General features: G+C 41.9%; 1 protein-coding gene across 2 annotated transcripts in view; it reads left to right on the forward strand.

The window, feature by feature from the left end:
* dnajc13 (DnaJ heat shock protein family (Hsp40) member C13) overlaps positions 1-18,555 on the forward strand; it is a 162,519-nt gene that overhangs the window by 100,496 nt on the left and 43,468 nt on the right. For both annotated transcript variants that reach the window (XM_080752196.1, XM_080752197.1), the window contains 10 exons: positions 1,513-1,595; positions 2,417-2,570; positions 4,984-5,087; positions 6,178-6,337; positions 9,469-9,531; positions 10,206-10,307; positions 12,035-12,139; positions 13,702-13,904; positions 14,698-14,782; positions 17,374-17,528. In XM_080752196.1, coding sequence (XP_080608322.1) covers positions 1,513-1,595; positions 2,417-2,570; positions 4,984-5,087; positions 6,178-6,337; positions 9,469-9,531; positions 10,206-10,307; positions 12,035-12,139; positions 13,702-13,904; positions 14,698-14,782; positions 17,374-17,528 — 1,214 coding nt within the window. The remainder of the gene's footprint in view (positions 1-1,512; positions 1,596-2,416; positions 2,571-4,983; positions 5,088-6,177; positions 6,338-9,468; positions 9,532-10,205; positions 10,308-12,034; positions 12,140-13,701; positions 13,905-14,697; positions 14,783-17,373; positions 17,529-18,555) is intronic.

An 18,555-nucleotide genomic window follows, 5' to 3' on the forward strand; every position in this document is an offset into this window, starting at 1 on the left:
ACTATCACTCCATATATGGGCATAGCAATGATGGACATGTTATGATTCCATCCTTCCAGACCACATTCTTTTTTTTTTTTTCCTAAGAAAATATTTGAAGCCTAGAATTGATTGATTGATTGATTGATTGATTGATTGATTGATTGATTGAAGAATGTATTAGAAGTTTGCATTCGAAAAAAGGTACAGTTTAACAAATCACTGGTACAAGGTCAACTAACAGGAGATCCTAGAAAGCCGAGGCTTATTTCCACAGGAACCACACTTTAAGTATCTCATATAACATTGAAAGACAGACGGATAGAACATAGTACTCTATCAAGGATCATATCGATTTCAAAAGCAGAAAAAGCATAACATCAAATACAAAGGCAGAAAAAAAGGGGTGGGGGGGAGCATGGGGGCATAGCACTTTTATCCAAGGCGCTTTACATAGATTGTGCATTACATTCACCCATTCACGCGCACATTCATACGCCGGTGGCGGAGGAAACCATGCAAGGCACCAACCTGCTCACCGGGAGCAACTAGGGGTTCAGAGTCTTGCTCAAGGACTCTTCCGCATTAACTCAGGGGGAGCCCGGATACGAACTAAGAACCCTTCGGAAACCCTTCGTGCTCTAATAACGGTTTCTCTACCCCTTAGCTATGCTGCCCCTTGCTTTGATGTAAAGCCTAGAATCAAACAATCTAGTATCTTGGTGAATCATGAACATAAAACCTTTGATTCTATGAAGGTAAAATCACATAAAAACTATAATATTTAATTGTATGATATAATATATATATATAACACCCGGGATTTGAACTCCAGTCTCCCGTGTGAAAGTTCAACATCTTAACCATCAGACCAAACCATCAGGCTGAGGCAGTGAGTCATTCTGCTACCCTTTGTTTTGTGTAAAAAACAATAATTGATATAAATATTTTTTTTAGGAAATGTTGATGGGTGAAAATTAGGGGTGGGCAATATAATCTATATGGCAACACATCGCGATAGTTTATTTGCCAATACTGTATCGATACTTCAGGCCGTAGTATCGCGATACTTTTGAGGAAAATAAAATATGTTCCCATGCATAGGAACCAATGGTAGTCCAGTACTGCCACTCCGCTGCCTCTAGATGTCGCTGTACTATAGTAGCTACTTCCCCTTCCCACGGTTCAGTGAGTGAGGTCTCTCCAGAAAATGGCTGCGAACGACGAAAACAACAACATTAGAGCAGCGCCTTCAGCTTTCAAAGCTGATATATCGCAATAGTATTGTATCGCAAAGATTCGCAATATATCGTGATACTATTGCATCGTGACCCAAGTATTGTGATATGTATTGCATCGCGAGATTCTTGCCAATATCCACCCCTAGTGAAAATAAAATGATGGGGTCTGGAAAAATGGAACCAGAAAATGGCCTCCACCACTGCTATGCCCTAATAAGGCCGTGTGACATAGTAATGATGCAGATTGTCGGGTGTACTTAGCGGTATGTTTTGGTCCATTCATCCCTTCCAGAACCCCAACCAAAAACCTGTGATTCTGAGGAAGAGAAGACAGAGGATCAAGATCGAGTCCAACTGGGAGCTCTTCTACTACCGGTACCACTGATTTATAGTGCTAATGATCACAGTTATAATCCATTATAGTGTATTGTAATTAGGATTGTTGTAATACAAATGTATATTGTATTATAATCACAGTTAAAAGGGTCAATTTGTTTCTTACCAATAGGGCTACTTTTGTGTAATGGAAAATGTAGATATTTTTTATGTGGTGTAGTGTGGTGTGGTGCTAAAGCTGCAGTGGAAAAGGGGCTTATTGTGAAGTCAGGTTTCTAAACGTCGCGCCCATCTGCATGATTAAGCATTGGTTAAAATAGCTGATCTACAAGCTCACGTTGTCTTGTGGATGCGACGCGTTGTGAGCTTGCAGATCAGCTATTTTCGGCATTCACCACAGTGAAGTAGTCAGGCTTTACTTGCGTTGCAACTTGCGAGACGTAACAAGGAAGAAGAGAAGCACCCAGGCAGACCGCACCGAGGCGCGCCTCAGTCCGCTCACATATCAACTTTCACAAGGTCTTCTGCAGCTGCGGGTGTTATTTGGAGCATAATGTGAAATGTGAATGAAAAGAAAGACGCGAGGACAGAAGACCGCGGACCGAACGAGCCGACGAGCGCCGTTCATGGACGTCAGAATGAACGCGTTCGACAATAGCGTTCACCAAGCGAAAACAAAGAACGTTCAGTTCACGTTCGCCCAAAATATGAACGTGTTCGTGAACGATCGTTCATTGAACGCGTTCGGGTACAACACTGCTACTATGATAGAGGCTTTAGGGTTTAGGCTCTTCAACGCAAACTCTGATAAGGGCTTAACTCCTCCTCTCCTCTCCTCTCCTCTCCTCTCCTCTCCTCAGGTTCCAGCTGGACCACGCCCGCTCCAACCTCATCTGGAACCTGAAGACCCGTGAGGAGCTGCGTGACGCTCTGGAGGGGGAGATGAGGTCCTTCAGCGTGGACCGAGAGCTGGGCAGCGCCTCCGTCATCTCCTGGAACCACCAGGAGTTTGAGGTTTGTTCTCACACTGATATAACTCATTTACCATAATATTTAACCCTAACCCTGGAGGGGGAGATGAGGTCCTTCAGTGTGGACAGGGTTAGGGTTAATATTTAACCCTAACCCTGGAGGGGGAGATGAGGTCCTTCAGTGTGGACAGGGTTAGGGTTAATATTTAACCTTAACCCTGGAGGGGGAGATGAGGTCCTTCAGCGTGGACCGGGAGCTGGGCAGCGCCTCCGTCATCTCCTGGAACCACCAGGAGTTTGAGGTTAGCACGGCTTCATGTTCTCAGACCGATGTCTCTCGTTTGGATTCCACAGTAGTCAGCAGGCATATGCACACTGTGACCCTATGGCCTATGCTATTTACAAAGGGCCTTTAACCCTCTAAGGCCCACGGTTGTAATATTACAACGTTTGTATTTTATCCAAAAAAAGGTTTAAATCATTTTATTTTAGCTCCCCCTACCACCTAAACACCACCATTGGATTCTATTGTTTAGTATTACAATGCCATTGGCCACACTATTTGCATATAAATACCCCCCACAGGGGCTGACATTCACACCCGCCACACCCGCTGAAATTCCAGAGTTTTGACGAACAACATCTCACTTTTTCATGGAAGCTATACCTCACAAAAACATAAGTAAAATGCCTGTACTATTTTTTTTGGTGATCATTAGAATGTCTAGAACATGTACATATGTTATTATTGTGAAAAATATCCCCCATATGTAAATTAGAGCATGATTTATGATTTTTGATTTATGGCTTTAAAATCTTACAAAAACATTTTTTTGAAAAAAACATTACATTTTCCTCTTAATAGGACTCCTACAACACCATCTGATTTTTTTCAATTTTTTATTTCAAGTATTTCTTAATGCGGGCCTTAGAGGGTTAAGTATGCCTTTAAGAGTCGGCGGGCTGCAGAGGGGTATTATGGGATGTGCTTGGTGCTGTGTTTACTTCTTGTTCAGGTAGAGAGAGTGTGACCACACTTAATACTGAGAAGTGATATATTTTGTTGTTACGGATGATACTGAAGATAAAACCCTGCAGCACGGACTCCTTACTTATTTTAGTATAGAATAAAGTTAAGGATTACTCTGAAACCAAGAGGATGGAGGTTATAACACACATGCATCAAAAGGGGGCTTGAGCCCCTGCCCTTTTATCCGCCTGTAAAAAAGTGCCCTATCTAGACCATGAATGCAGTTTTTTACTATGGTGAAAGAAATGCAAATGCCCCTCCTTTCCATGCCATACCTGCCAAACCAAACTCTCCTGAACTTGAATGCAGCATCTTATGTCGAACGAATTGCCCTCTCTGTGTAGAAATCCATGCCGTTACGCCACATCTCCAGTATTCACTTGATGATGCTTAGTTTAGTGTGGTATCAAGCACAGAAAATAGACGTCTGCTATTTTAGATATTTTCACCAAAAGGCCCTTCTAGACATTTCATCCCCTGCCTCTCTAACATTCTCTGCACGTCAATGGTAGTCAGCATGTCTTTGATGTACCAATCAGTGCTTGCACTCAGGGCCCTTGACAGACGTGATTGACTCTTCCGCATTTTATAGTTTCTGCAAAACACCCAGCCAGCGCTTGGGGCCAGATGACTGAAAAACTGTAAAAACTGTAAAACTGTAAAACTGAAAAACTGTAAAACAGTTTTACACCTGAAGAAGGCCAATGTACGCCGAAACGTTGTTTTATTCCGCTGACTGTTTATAATAAATATTTGGGGAGCTTCGAGACGGTGTGCGGTCCTTCACTTCTTTTTTGCTGTACTTATTTTTTGGTCCAGCACCCGTCGTAGTCTCTTTGGATGTGCGTGTATCCACCGCCGGGATGGTTTACCAGGCAATCAATTGGCAAAAACGTTAACGATTTGGGGGATACCAGGGTGACTGTGCAATAACGTTGTGTTCAGGTCAGATATGAATGCCTCTCAGAGGAGATAAAGATGTAAAGTGTAATAACGTTGTTGCTCTCTTAGGGTTGGGACGATATGAACATTTCTTATCACGATTTGTGTGACCAAAGAAATCTCCATTCATGATATTATCACGATAATCAAAATATCCCCAACATCCATTATCCTGGCGTGGAACATTTGTCAAAAAATAGCTGATCTACAAGCTCACAACGAGTCGCAACGCGAGGCTATTTTTTTGGCAAAGAGATTTGGTAGAGATTGAGAATTGACTGCATCAAGTACGTATATTATAATTACGTTTTAGCAATAGAGGGTTTAAGTGGTACCGGATATGCAGCTCTGCAAATAAAAGGTGAATTGATCCCAGTGCATGACGGAGGACGATATCACGATAAATTAAATCTCCACAATCCGATTATCGTGAGTGTTTTTTATCATAATATCGCTTACCGTCCCATCCCTATGCTCTCTACAGGTCAGATATGAATGTCTCTCAGAAGAGATAAAGATCGGGGATTATTACCTCCGTCTGCTGCTGGAGGAGGACGAGAGCGACGAGTCTAGCGCCATCAAGAGATCGTAAGGAAACGTTGCACACACACACACACACACACACACACACACACACACACACACACACTCCTTGGATGGCAAATCACAACCGCCATAGTTACAGCAGGGGTGCGAGCACCCCGTACCTATACAACGTATACTATACAAGACGTCTCAATGGAACACCAGCACTCACGGACAGGTCCATTAAAGGCACTTTTTTATTTTAAGTTTCGTTGGTCAGGGTGAGCTGCAGAGCAGCAGAAACGGACGCGTTTCGGCGTAAAGCCTTCTTCAGCGTTGCATTGCTGAAGAAGGCTTTACGCCGAAACGCACCCTGACCAACCAAACTTAAAATAAAAAAGTGCCTTTAATGGACCTATCCGTGAGTGCTGGTGTTCTCTTTGAGATGTCTTGTAAAATCACAACCTCCGCCCCTGCTTTCTCACATGGCCCTCTTCTAGCGCCACCATCAGGCTCAATTTTGCAAAACATTTTTGGACACTGCTCTTACAGATTTTGCCCTAAAATCACGCAAAGTAGTACACAGTATCTCTAAAGTCATGTCATCAACATGGATCTGTCCCATTTCCCATATTCCCTCCTGATTGGCTACCATTGCCTTCTACAGTTTGTGTATGCGACCTGACGGTGGCTTATCTCCAGATTAGGGAGTCTTAAGCCCTTTGCACACAGGACAGTTGCGTTTCTTCCATTTGCTTTATGAATAAAACGCATTGGATTTGGTGTGCAATGCTGTGGGGTATCTGCGCTGCGGATCCCAAAAGGAGTCATAAAAGGAGTGATGAGTTTTTTACCGCATGCAACAAGACGCACGAATCGAACTGGTTTAGATCGAGAAAAAAACGCACGGCCGCAGCCACTCGTCGCACGGCTAATTCGGATCCGGTGTGCATGAGGTCATAGAGAATCATTGTTTTCTTTTAAAAAAATGAAATTGTCCGTTTTATCCGTGCGGATAAACGCGAAGGCCTTTACTGGTGTAATAAATTGTGACAGACCTCATTAGCTGAAGGATCAACCAGGTAGCGTCTCAGGATTCGTCCTAATGTCCTTCCTCTGTGTTTCTCTCCACCACTCTCTCTCTCTCCTGAAGGTACGAGTTCTTCAACGAGCTGTACCACCGCTTCCTGCTGACGCCCAAGGTGTCCATGAAGTGTCTGTGCCTCCAGGCGCTGGCCATCGTCTACGGGAAGTGCTGCGAGGAGATCGGACCCTTCACCGACACCAAGTACATCGTGGGCATGCTGGACCGGGTGAGTAGTAGCAGTAGTACCCGTTAGATAGCCATACCACAGGGTTACCACGGTCATGAAATTCCTGGAAATATTTTGAAATTAGAAAAATATTTTTCCAGTACTGGAAAAGTTTTGGAATTGATCAAGGGTCCTGGAAGGTCCTGGAAAAAATAGCTATGCATTGCCTTTAGTTATTGATTTTGTTAATACCTCTGAAATGACAAATTAAACATGGGCCAAAGTGTCTCATATTAGAGGCAGAAATTGTGAAAATAGCAGATCTACATGCTCACAACGCCTCGCAAAGCGAGGCGTTGCGAAAACCGTGCTATACAAAATTCCTCTACTCTTAGTGCTCGTCAGGGTGCCGGGGTCCCCAGTTAAAATATGATTATTTGCGCATAGGAGTAAGCGACTCGTTATTGAGCTGAATTATTGTTATATAGTCCTGGAAATCGGGTTAAATATTCTGGAAAAGTCTTGGAAAAGGCAAATCGAGTGGCAAAGTGAGTTTAGCTTTGTTGAACATCGTTTTTTGCATTCAGATTAGGGATGGGAAGATAAAGCGATATTATCGTATATCGTGATAAAAAAACACTCACGATAATCGTATCGTGGAGATTTAATTTATCGTGATATGGTCCTCCGTCATGCACTGGGTTCAATTCGCCTTTTATTTGCCGAGCTGCATGTCCGGTACCACTTGTCTTAAAGCTATACTGTGTAAGATGCCCAACTAGTGGTCATTAGCCCTATAGCAAACCGCGGTCGCGTCCGCGTCTTTCGGCCGTTTTTCGTACCTTCAGACCCCCGCGTCTGCCTCCACCTCGCTGAGATCTATCTTTTGAGGGGTCCCTTGTTCCTGTGCGTTCAGTAATTCCAGAGATACGGACTCCTTCACCCTGCCTGGTAGGCGAAATTACCTAGAGAAGGGATGGTACAAACGGGCGACAACAAATATGGCTGCCATAGCGACCCCACTTCAAGATGCGCTGTGATTGGCCGGCAGTTGTATAACCCTCGCTGTGATTGGCCGGTAGTGTGATGACGCAATTTTGGCGCGAGATCCGGTCCACGGCAAGGATCGCAGTTTACATATATAGAGAAGGCTTTACAGGCTGAAATTCACGGAGTGGGTGTTCTAAAACTTTAGCGATTTAACAGTTAGGACAATTTTAAGATTTGTTTTATAAAAAAAGTTACATGGTACAACTTTAAACCCTCTAGAATTGGTAAAAGATACTTATAATAATATGTACTTGATACAGTCTTTTTTTTTCACTCACTATCAAATGTCTTTGCCAAAAAATAGCCGATCTACAAGCTCACAATGCGTCGTTGTGAGCTTGTAGATCTGCTATTTTTTTGGCAAATGGTCCACCCAAGGATAATGAATATTGCGATAATATCGTAAATCGTGATTTCTTTTGTCACAATAATCGTGATATGAAATGTTCATATTGTCCCATCCCTAATTCAGATAGGACTTTTCTGTTTGGATGTATGGGCTGTCAAGGTCAGAAAGTGTTTATTTATTTATTTTTGCCACTCAGTAGGCGTTCTCGCATAACTGATGATGATGATGTCATACGCATAACCTCTATACCAGTGTGCAATATAATAACAATCTGTCATATAGGTTCTCAAATTGAGGTCCAGAGACCATCTGGGTTCTTTGTGGGGGTCCCAAATGGACCCTTACTGGGTCTGTAACTTTTGAGAGTGTACACATGGTTCCATGTATACACTCTCAAAGGACTTCCATGTATAGGACTTCAACGTGAGTCCTGGACTATTATGGCCATCTCGTTTTTAGGTGATTAGTTTATCACCTAAAAGTTGAGGTGATAGCTCTTCACCTCGGACTCTGATAAGGCTTTCAGAGTTAAGGGGGTCCTTGAAATGAAAAGGTTGGAGAACCACTGATCTAGGAATAAATTAAAAAGAAACATATTTATAATTGTTAATGTGTAGCTACAAGTTAGTAAAATTATAAAGTTATTAATAGTACAGCAAAGTACAGAGTAAAAACAGTCGTCCTCAACTGCAGCAGTAAAAATCCAACCTCGGTTCGAAGTGAAGCGGTGAATTCTTATGTGTTCTAGAGCTATGAAATCTGTGTTCTAGATCTATACGTTCTATCTTCTAGATCTATACTTTCTATGTGCTTTAGTTCTATATTTTTATGAATTCTGAATGAATGAATGATTTTGTCTGGATGGCCAAATTGTCATGTGAAGCTTGACCAATCCTGAATTCTGCATGCACGGGACATGTACGGGACAGACATTCTCACTCCTTGAGAATCTATGGGAATCCTAAAAAAAACATGTACGGGACAGACAAAGCCACTCCTTGGAAGCGGCTTTCACCGCTTCAAAAATATTGAAATATAAATGATGTGGTGTCAGCATGGTACAGACTGGCATACTTACCAACACCAGCGACAGCGTTTTAGGCAGCATATCGGCAGCTTTTCTGACACATACTGGGATCAACTGTACCACCAGTGGGATGGACCAGGGGAGACCAGAAGCTTTGATTTGAGGGTGTTCTGACATCATGTTGATAAATAACACCAAGGAACACCTTTCTTCCTCTTTTGTTTCAGTGCACAGACAGTACAATGATGATAATTGCAGGGTTCCCACGGTCATGAAATTCCTGGAAATATTTTGAAATTATAAAAATATTTTTTCCAGTACTGGAAAAGTTTTGGAATTGATCAAGGGTCCTGGAAGGTCCTGGAAAAAAATAGCTATGCATTGTTTTTGGTTATTGATTTTGTTAACTCATTTACTGCCACCATAAATCAACATTGCTATGATTTTCGTACTTTATGACGTGGGCGTGTCCATCGTGCACGATCCGCATGCACGCCACGGTCCGTTCGCTGCGTGCACACTTTTTTTGCGTACACTACCTGTCTTTTGGCATTGCACATAGGAGTAAGCTACTTGTTATTGCACTGAATGATTGTTATATAGTCCTGGGTTAAATATTCTGAAAAAGATTTTGGAGATTTTTTGGAAATGAATTGGTTAAAATGTGTGGGAACCCTGTAATAATAATAGAACTCTTCCTCTTGTGTTCCCTGTGTACAGAAAGTATAATAACTATAATAATGATAATTTCCTCTTGTGTTTCAGTGCACAGACAGGTTGGAACGAGACAGACTCATCCTATTTCTGAACAAACTCATCCTCAACAAGGTGAGTTCAGGGTAGAAATGATCCATATCCATATGTTTACTGTATATTATTCTCCCTGTGATTTCTGTAACTGCTCATTGCTGTACGGTTATGTTTCTGCACTTGGAGAATGTCCTCATAACACACATTAGGCAGTTTATCCAATCGTCTCTGTCGGCTGCAAACCTCATATATCTAAAACTGTTAAAGGGCCAGTTCACCTCTGGGGCAACCAGATCTTATTTTATTGTTGTTTGGGACACGATCAACACAATCCTGGGTTATTTTTTGTGTTCAATCTGTGTTTTGAGATATTTTAGTATTTCAGCATGAATGATGATGCATTTTGCATCATATGAGTCATCATGCTGCATCATATGATGCAAAATACATCATCATTCATGCTGAAATACTAAAATATCTCAAAACATAGATTGAACACAAAAAATAACTCAGGATTGTGTTGATCTTGTCCCAAAAAACAATAAAATAAGATCTGGTTGCCCCAGAGGTGAACTGGCCCTTTAACTTTTCAAGATTCAAATTCAAAAACATCAAAATCTACAAGGTCGTTTCAATCATGCAGATCTGCTAGTTATGACGCTGTGGTGTGATCGAGTAGGGCGTTAATTTACAAAAAGTTATAATCAGCGACAGCAATTATATTCATAGGTAATGGTTTGTTTCTGGTGCAGAAAAATGTCCGGGACATCATGGACTCCAACGGGGTCAGAATCCTGGTGGACCTGCTGACCATGGCTCACCTGCACACCAGTAGAGCTACTGTACCTTTACAGGTAAATATACTGTACCACTACACTGTACCACTACACTGTACATCTACAGGTAAACACACTGTACCACTACACTGTACCACTACACTGTACCACTACAGTAAATAATACACCAGCAGATCTACTGTACCACTACAGGTAAACACACTGTACCACTACACTGTACCTTTACAGTAAATAATACACCAGCAGAGCTACTGTACCTTTACAGGTAACTATACTGTACCACTACACTGTACCACTACAGTAAATAATACACCAGCAGATCTACTGTACCACTACAGGTAACTGTCTTGAGTTTTATTAACTCATATAGTACCATTGCCGCGAATACTCACGTAATATTAAAAGGTATCTAGAGTGCCGATCCCGCTATGTCGCGCGCTATATACTGTATATACAGTAAAGCTGGCAATGGCTACCTACCGTCCGGTGAAAAGCCCTGGCACTGGTGAAGTCGCTGATTCATCATCATCACGCATCCACCTGCACACAATAGTGATCCCATCCCATAGAAACCAACGGTCTTTCATATCTTTATCGTCCAAAAAACACTTTTGATGCCAAGGATGGCATTGGATTCTCGCTAAAATAGCAAAAGTATAAAGGGATCCATCTTCCACCCCTGTTTACATCTGGACCAGAACTACTTCCAGGTGAATCGTAAAGATCGTCAAGTAGGAATTGTGAGCTCGATCTACTTCCGGCCTTCAAAATAAGAGACTGGCCGCGGACGGAGCAGGCGGCCTGCAGCTTGGACTTTTAACCCTTTCATGTCTGGAGCACTAAATGGGTTAACACAGGATTTATCCCGTACCTGAGGAGGTGTTTCTCCCCTCAGGTCATTGAGACCAACGGTTCAGAATGGCAGCCCAAATCCAGCCTAAATCCTCCAGATTGGAATCCCATTTGTTATATGAAGTCTTTAATTAAAGAAGCAACTGTCATGGAATCAGATTTTTACAAATCCGACTTGAGAGTCAGAGTCAGGTTTATCAAATCTGTTTTGTAAAGATGCCTAGCTCTGCATCTGCTCCGTAAGTTGTAAAGCAAGCCTTTACAGTTTACAGTTTAGGCATTTAGCAGACGCTTTTAATCCAAAGCGACTTACAATAAGCAGATAATACAGTACTATGATAAACAAGATAACATGTCAGAACATCAACAACAATAACAAATGCATATGAATATCAATCTAAAACAATACAAAATGTTGACTAGCTTCATGTATGGTCATTGAGTGGTGCTATGGGTTACAGTTTACAGTTTACAGTTTAGGTATTTAGCAGACACTTTTAATCCAAAGCAATAAGCAGATAAAACATCACAATAATAAACAGGATAATATGTCAATACATCAACAACAATATAACAAATGCAAATGGATATCTTTCTAGAAAACTAAATAATCAGTCAAGAAAAGGTCAAGGTGGAGTCTGAAAAGGTGAGTCTTCAGTCCACGGCGAAAGCTAGCGAGTGAGTCCGTTGTTCTAAGTGCGACAGGGAGTTTATTCCACAGCTTGGGGGCCAGGAGGGCAAACTGTCTCGGACGAGTGGATTTCTGTCCTGGGGCTTTTAGCGAGGGTTCTGTCAGCATCCCTGTGTTGGCTGATCTAAGTGAACGGGTGGGGGTGTAGGGGTTGATCAGGTTTTGGAGGTATGAAGGCGTCATACCTTCTTTCAACTGTTTTGATGATGAAAGCCATGTCTGTGTTTGTGCGTCCCCTCAGAGCAACGTTCTGGAGGCCTCTCCCGACATGAAGAGAGAGAGCGAGAAGGAGTGGTACTTTGGAAACGCCGACAAGGAGAGGAGGGGTCCCTTCAGCTTTGAGGAGGTAAGGAGGGGGTCCTCAGCTTTGAGGAGGTAACATTTAGATTTTCAGTTGACTAAAATATGAAAACTAAATGAAAATGTATTCAAAAGCATATGACTTAAGCCCAAACCACACCAATGCAACTCCTCGCAACTGCCATTGGAGTTAAAACGACACAAAATCTGTAGTAAAAAAAAAAAAATGATTGATAGGACAGTAGACTGACAGGTCTTTATTGATAGGACAGTAGACTGACAGCTCTATATTGACAGGACAGTAGACTGACAGCTCTTTATTGATAGGACAGTAGACTGACAGGTCTTTATTGATAGGACAGTAGACTGACAGCTCTTTATTGATAGGACAGTAGACTGACAGGTCTTTATTGATAGGACAGTAGACTGACAGCTCTTTATTGATAGGACAGTAGACTGACAGCTCTTTATTGATAGGACAGTAGACTGACAGCTCTTTATTGATAGGACAGTAGACTGACAGCTCTTTATTGATAGGACAGTAGACTGACAGCTCTTTATTGATAGGACAGTAGACTGACAGCTCTTTATTGATAGGACAGTAGACTGACAGGTCTTTATTGATAGGACAGTAGACTGACAGCTCTTTATTGACAGGACAGTAGACTGACAGGTCTTTATTGATAGGACAGTAGACTGACAGGTCTTTATTGATAGGACAGTAGACTGACAGGTCTTTATTGACAGGACAGTAGACTGACAGGTCTTTTTTGATAGGACAGTAGACTGACAGGTCTTTATTGATAGGACAGTAGACTGACAGCTCTTTATTGATAGGACAGTAGACTGACAGGAAATGGGGAGAGAGATGGGGAGTGACACGCAGCAAAGGTTGGTCGGGATCGGGACTCGAACCAGCGACACGCTGCCAGGCATCAGAGCCTGTGTGGTATGCGCCTGGACCGCTAGGCCAGTGGGCAGATGCGGGCAGATTTCTCTAATAAAAGCGGTTCCCAAACATTTTGTCTCATAAACACTTTTTTTTTTATTCCGAGGCACCCCTACATTATAATTTTCACTCCCAGCACCTTATATTTATAGCATATCGTCGTTGTCGGGTGGAAACCTTGTATTTCCAAAACCGTTCGTTTTGTTGTATTTATCATCTATAAAATGTACTACATGTATAAGCTGATCTACAAGCACACTGTCCTAACCGTAGATCTGCTGTTTTCACTAGTTTTGTGCGACAGTCTTGTATGATGAAGCAGGGCTTTGCTTTACCAAAAGACTTACACATTTGAAACTTGGAGATACGAGGATTCTGCCCGACAGTGACGATATTTTAGTGATTATGTTGCGAGGAAATCGTTGAGATAACAGCCATTTTTGGTTAGAACTGACTGAAAATGACTTTGTACTTCAAGTTTAAAATTATACTAAATAATATTTTTTCAAGTGTCCAAATAAATTCCAAATATTATCAAATGATCTCGCGGCACCCCTGGACTGCTGTCGCGGCACCCCAGGGTGCCCCGTCACCCACTTTGAAAACCCCTGCTCTAATGTACAAACCAGTGTTTTTTTCTCCTCCCCCCGGGCCTCCAGATGCAGGAGTTCTGGAGTACGGGCGTGCTGACGGCTAAGACGCGCTGCTGGGCTCAGGGCATGGATGGCTGGCGCCCCCTTCAGGCCATCCCCCAGCTGAAGTGGTGTCTCCTGGCCAGCGGCCAGGCGGTCATGAACGAGTCTGACCTGGCGACGCTCATCCTCAACATGCTGATCACCATGTGCTCCTACTACCCTAGCAGGTACACATAGATACTACTACCCTAGCAGGTACCTATAGATCAGGGGTAGGCAACCTTAGGTATGGTGCCAACATTTAGGCGAGTCAATCTAAGGTTTGACCCAAAAGAAATTGCAATAGTAATGGTTCAAGGTTTTTTATGATCCTTAGGGTCATCCAAATAATATATTAAAAGTTGTGAATTATATATTTAGTGGATCAAGGTAAATTCAGGGGTTTCAAGTTTGGGTCCATTCACTTACTATACAGGAAAAAAAGACCCCCAAAAGAAATCTTAGTAGCATGTGAGGGGTCTAACTAGGGGTTTTTCATGATCCTGAATCCATTGCAAACATTTGTTTTGCACAAAAAACATCTGTCAGGTTAAAAACGGACACCACAAAACGGAGCTGACCCCGGAAAAGAGATGACTCATCACTAATCCATAGTTTTGTGGTGTCCGTTTCTAGCCCAAGGAATGTTTTTCGTGCAAGACAAATGCTTGCAATGGATTCAGAATAAACAGTAAATGGGTGGCTTCTGGGAAGCTTTAGCAGGGAAAGGACCTGACGTCACTTCCGGTTCATGTCAGAGCAGCCATGAGCTATCGATGGACGAGCGGTGACTAGGGAAGGTAAGTAAGTAAGTAAGTAAGCTTGGCTACGCCAGGTTAAGATGCAACTAGTTTCTGACAAGTCATGGAAAGGACTTGCTCTAAATGGCTACTAGTCACTTTGATTGTGGAAAAACCCTAACCCTACTACGTACAGTACATACAGTACTATGATGATATGATTATGTTCTCTGTCCTCCAGGGACCAGGACAACGCCATAATCCGTCCTCTACCCAAGATCAAGAGGCTGATCAGTGACAACACCTGTCTTCCTCACATTGTCCAGGTGATCAGTTATTATTATTATTACTACTACTATTATTATAAACAGCTGTCTTCCTCACATTGTCCAGGTGATCAGTTATTATTATTATTACTACTACTATTATTATAAACACCTGTCTTCCTCACATTGTCCAGGTGATCACACTTATTATTATTACTACTATCTATACTATAATTTTGCGAATGTCTGAGTGAGTGAGTGAGTGAGTGAGTGAGTGAGTGAGTGTCTGTCTGTCTGTCTGTCTGTCTGTCTGTCTGTCTGTCTGTCTGTCTGTCTGTCTGTCTGTCTGTCTGTCTGTCTGTCTGTCTGTCTGTCTGTCTGTCTGTCTGTCTGTCTGTCTGTCTGTCTGTCTGTCTGTCTGTCTGTCTGTCTGTCTGTCTGTCTGTCTGTCTGTCTGTCTGTCTGTCTGTCTGTCTGTCTGTCTGTCTGAAACAGCGTTTCTCCTCAGTGGCTGGAGCAATTGATCTGAAATCGCATCACCATTAGCATATGAACACACCTGACATAACTATATCTGGCCCTGTTACAGATGTTGTCCAAAAATCATGCAGATCGGTACACAGTATCTCTGTAGCTGTTAAATGGAACGGGTATTTCTTACATTGATGCTCCTACATATTAGCATGCAAGCACCAGTTAAAGTTACTTTCCATCCCTCATATACTGTGTGCACAGTGCACATCCCATAACCCACACACTGCACATCATTTCGGAGCTCATATCTTTGAACGGGTAAGGGCTAGTTATTATAAACAAGCTGTCTTCCTCACATTGTCCAGGTGATCACAGCATTCACACTGTCGTCCTGATGTTGTTCTGCAATTTATAAAATGGTTGGGTGTACTTACCAGAACAGCAAGAACACTAATAATAGCTGAACATACAGTGACGTGCGGGGGAGCCCTTTCATACTGTTTAATGATTCACATTGCGACTTAACTTGACAAGTGTCTCAGTTGTGAGATGTTTTATTTGCTCTAATGTCTGATTAGCCCACATTACCTGCAGATTCTCGGTATGCAACGCCGGCACGCAACCAAGTAGAAGTCACACCGTTAGCTAGGGCTGCACGATTTTGGGAAAATATCTAATTGCAATTTTTCTGACTAATATTGCGATTGTGATTTTATTCACAATATTTATTTTAAGGTCAATTAAGTGATAGTTTTTTGGTTAAAACAAAACGTTTTTTTTTTTGTTTTTTTTTGTCAACATTTTGATATAATAAATTATTTTAACCAAATAAAATCACTTCACTACCTTAAGTAATTGGCAATCATGCAAGGTTTGATTCAGTTCAGTTATATTTTCAAAAGATTCCCTTGTATTTTGCTTATTAGCAATATAAAACGTTTTTATATTCAGAAAGATCTCAGTAATGGTATTGTCTGCCTTTCATTATTGTCAAGGAAGAAAGTACCGTATGTCGCTGCCTTGCTTTTATCAAGGCAAAAGAATGCACCCTAAGACACACCATAAGTTTGACATGTACGGAGGAGGGGAGCCATCGTCACACAGAAATCACTTTTGCGATTATTATGCACCTTTGCGATTTGCTAATTGCGTGGTTCCAAATCGCGATTTCGGTTTAAAAACGATTAATTGTGCAGCCCTACCGTTAGCCACAGGGTACACGGCTGACAGGGAGCGACGTGCTCCGCTCCGGTCACATTCGTTTATCCTCCAAAACCGCTGCTTTACTGTTTGTTCAGGATTGAAATTCTAAAATGGCAAAAAGCAGCAGATGGACAAGCTCTAAACGCAGCGCCGCTTAGCGCTGCGTTTAGAGCTTGTAGATCAGCTGCTTTTGATGATTTTGTGTGAAGCTGTAGTGTGATCGAGTAGAGGCATTAATTCACCACAAAAAAATCTAAGCAAATATGGACAAATATGTGCCATTTAAAAACTTCACATGTCCTGCCATTGGCAAGACAGTCGATTTCCAGTGGATTGGCAGAACATTGAGCTTGTAGATCAGCTATTCTTTTTGCTATTTTCATGACCTTCTCTGACTCCAAAGATTAAATCTACCCATGAAGGTGGATTCTGCTTTTCAAAGGGAATGCAGATAGATAGATAGATAGATAGATAGATACCGTTATTATCCCAAGGGGGAAAATCAGTTGCCCAGAGGCAGCACAGCAGTAGGCCTATAAGGTTATTTACAAAGTTACAGAGAAGTATGAAAAAGATAAAAGAAAAACAAGAACAGAGTACAGAGTACAGTAAGTACAGTAAGAGCAAGGTACAACAGGAAAGGGAACGAATAATATATATATATATATATATATACATACACATAAAGTGTCCTAAAGCACAACTATCAATATAATACAGTGCCCAAATTAAAGTGACCATAACAGTCAATGCTAGTTAGTGCAACAGGTATCTCTACATCATGTCAAACACAAGCAGAAATACTAAAAAAAAACTACTAACACAACCTAATAGTGCAGTGTCCAAAGGTCAGAGCGATAAAAACAACTAGCAAAAGAAAAAAACAAAACAAGAAAGGGTGATGCAGCAAGACACACAAGAGCACCCTCCCTGGAACATTTTGTAACATAGTGTGTGTGTGTGTATTGTCCTAGCTGCTGTTGACCTTCGACCCCATCCTGGTGGAGAAGGTGGCTAACATCATGTACATGGTGATGCAGGACAACCCCAACCTGCAGAGACTGTACCTGACTGGAGTCTTCTTCTTCATCATGATGTACACTGGCTCTAATGTCCTGCCCATAGCACGGTGAGAAGATATAGATATATATATATATATATATATATATATATATATATATACACACTACCTGACTGGAGTGTTCTTCTGTATCATGATGTACACTGGGTCTAATGTCCTGCCTGTAGCACGGTGAGGAGATATATATACACACACTGTACCTGACTGGAGTCTTCTTCTTCATCATGATGTACACTGGCTCTAATGTCCTGCCTGTAGCACGGTGAGGAGATATATATATATATATATATATATATACACACTCTGACTGGAGTGTTCTTCTTCATCATGATGTACACTGGCTCTAATGTTCTACCTGTAGCACGGTGAGGAGATATATATATATATATATATACACACTGTACCTGACTGGAGTGTTCTTCTTCATCATGATGTATACTGGCTCTAATGTCCTGCCTGTAGCACGGTGAGTACACACACACACTGTACCTGACTGGAGTGTTCTTCTTCATCATGATGTACACTGGCTCTAATGTCCTACCTGTAGCACGGTGAGGAGATATGTATATATATATATATATATACACACTGTACCTGACTGGAGTGTTCTTCTTCATCATGATGTATACTGGCTCTAATGTTCTACCTGTAGCACGGTGAGGAGATATCTATATATACACACTGTACCTGACTGGAGTCTTCTTCTTCATCATGATGTATACTGGGTCTAATGTTCTACCTGTAGCACGGTGAGGATATATATATATATATATATATATATATATATATATATATATATATATATATATATATATATATATATATATATATATATATATATACACACACTGTACCTGACTGGAGTGTTCTTCTTTATCATGATGTACACTGGCTCTAATGTCCTGCCTGTGGCACGGTGAGGAGATATATATATATACACGCACGCACGCACGCACGCACGCACGCACGCACGCACGCACGCACGCACGCACGCACGCACACACACACACACACACACACACACACACACACACACACACACACACACACACACACACACACACACTCTACCTGC

This window comes from Nannobrachium achirus, assembly GCF_963921795.1.
Source record: "Nannobrachium achirus genome assembly, chromosome: 21".
In the NCBI taxonomy this organism is placed as follows: Eukaryota; Metazoa; Chordata; class Actinopteri; order Myctophiformes; family Myctophidae; genus Nannobrachium; species Nannobrachium achirus.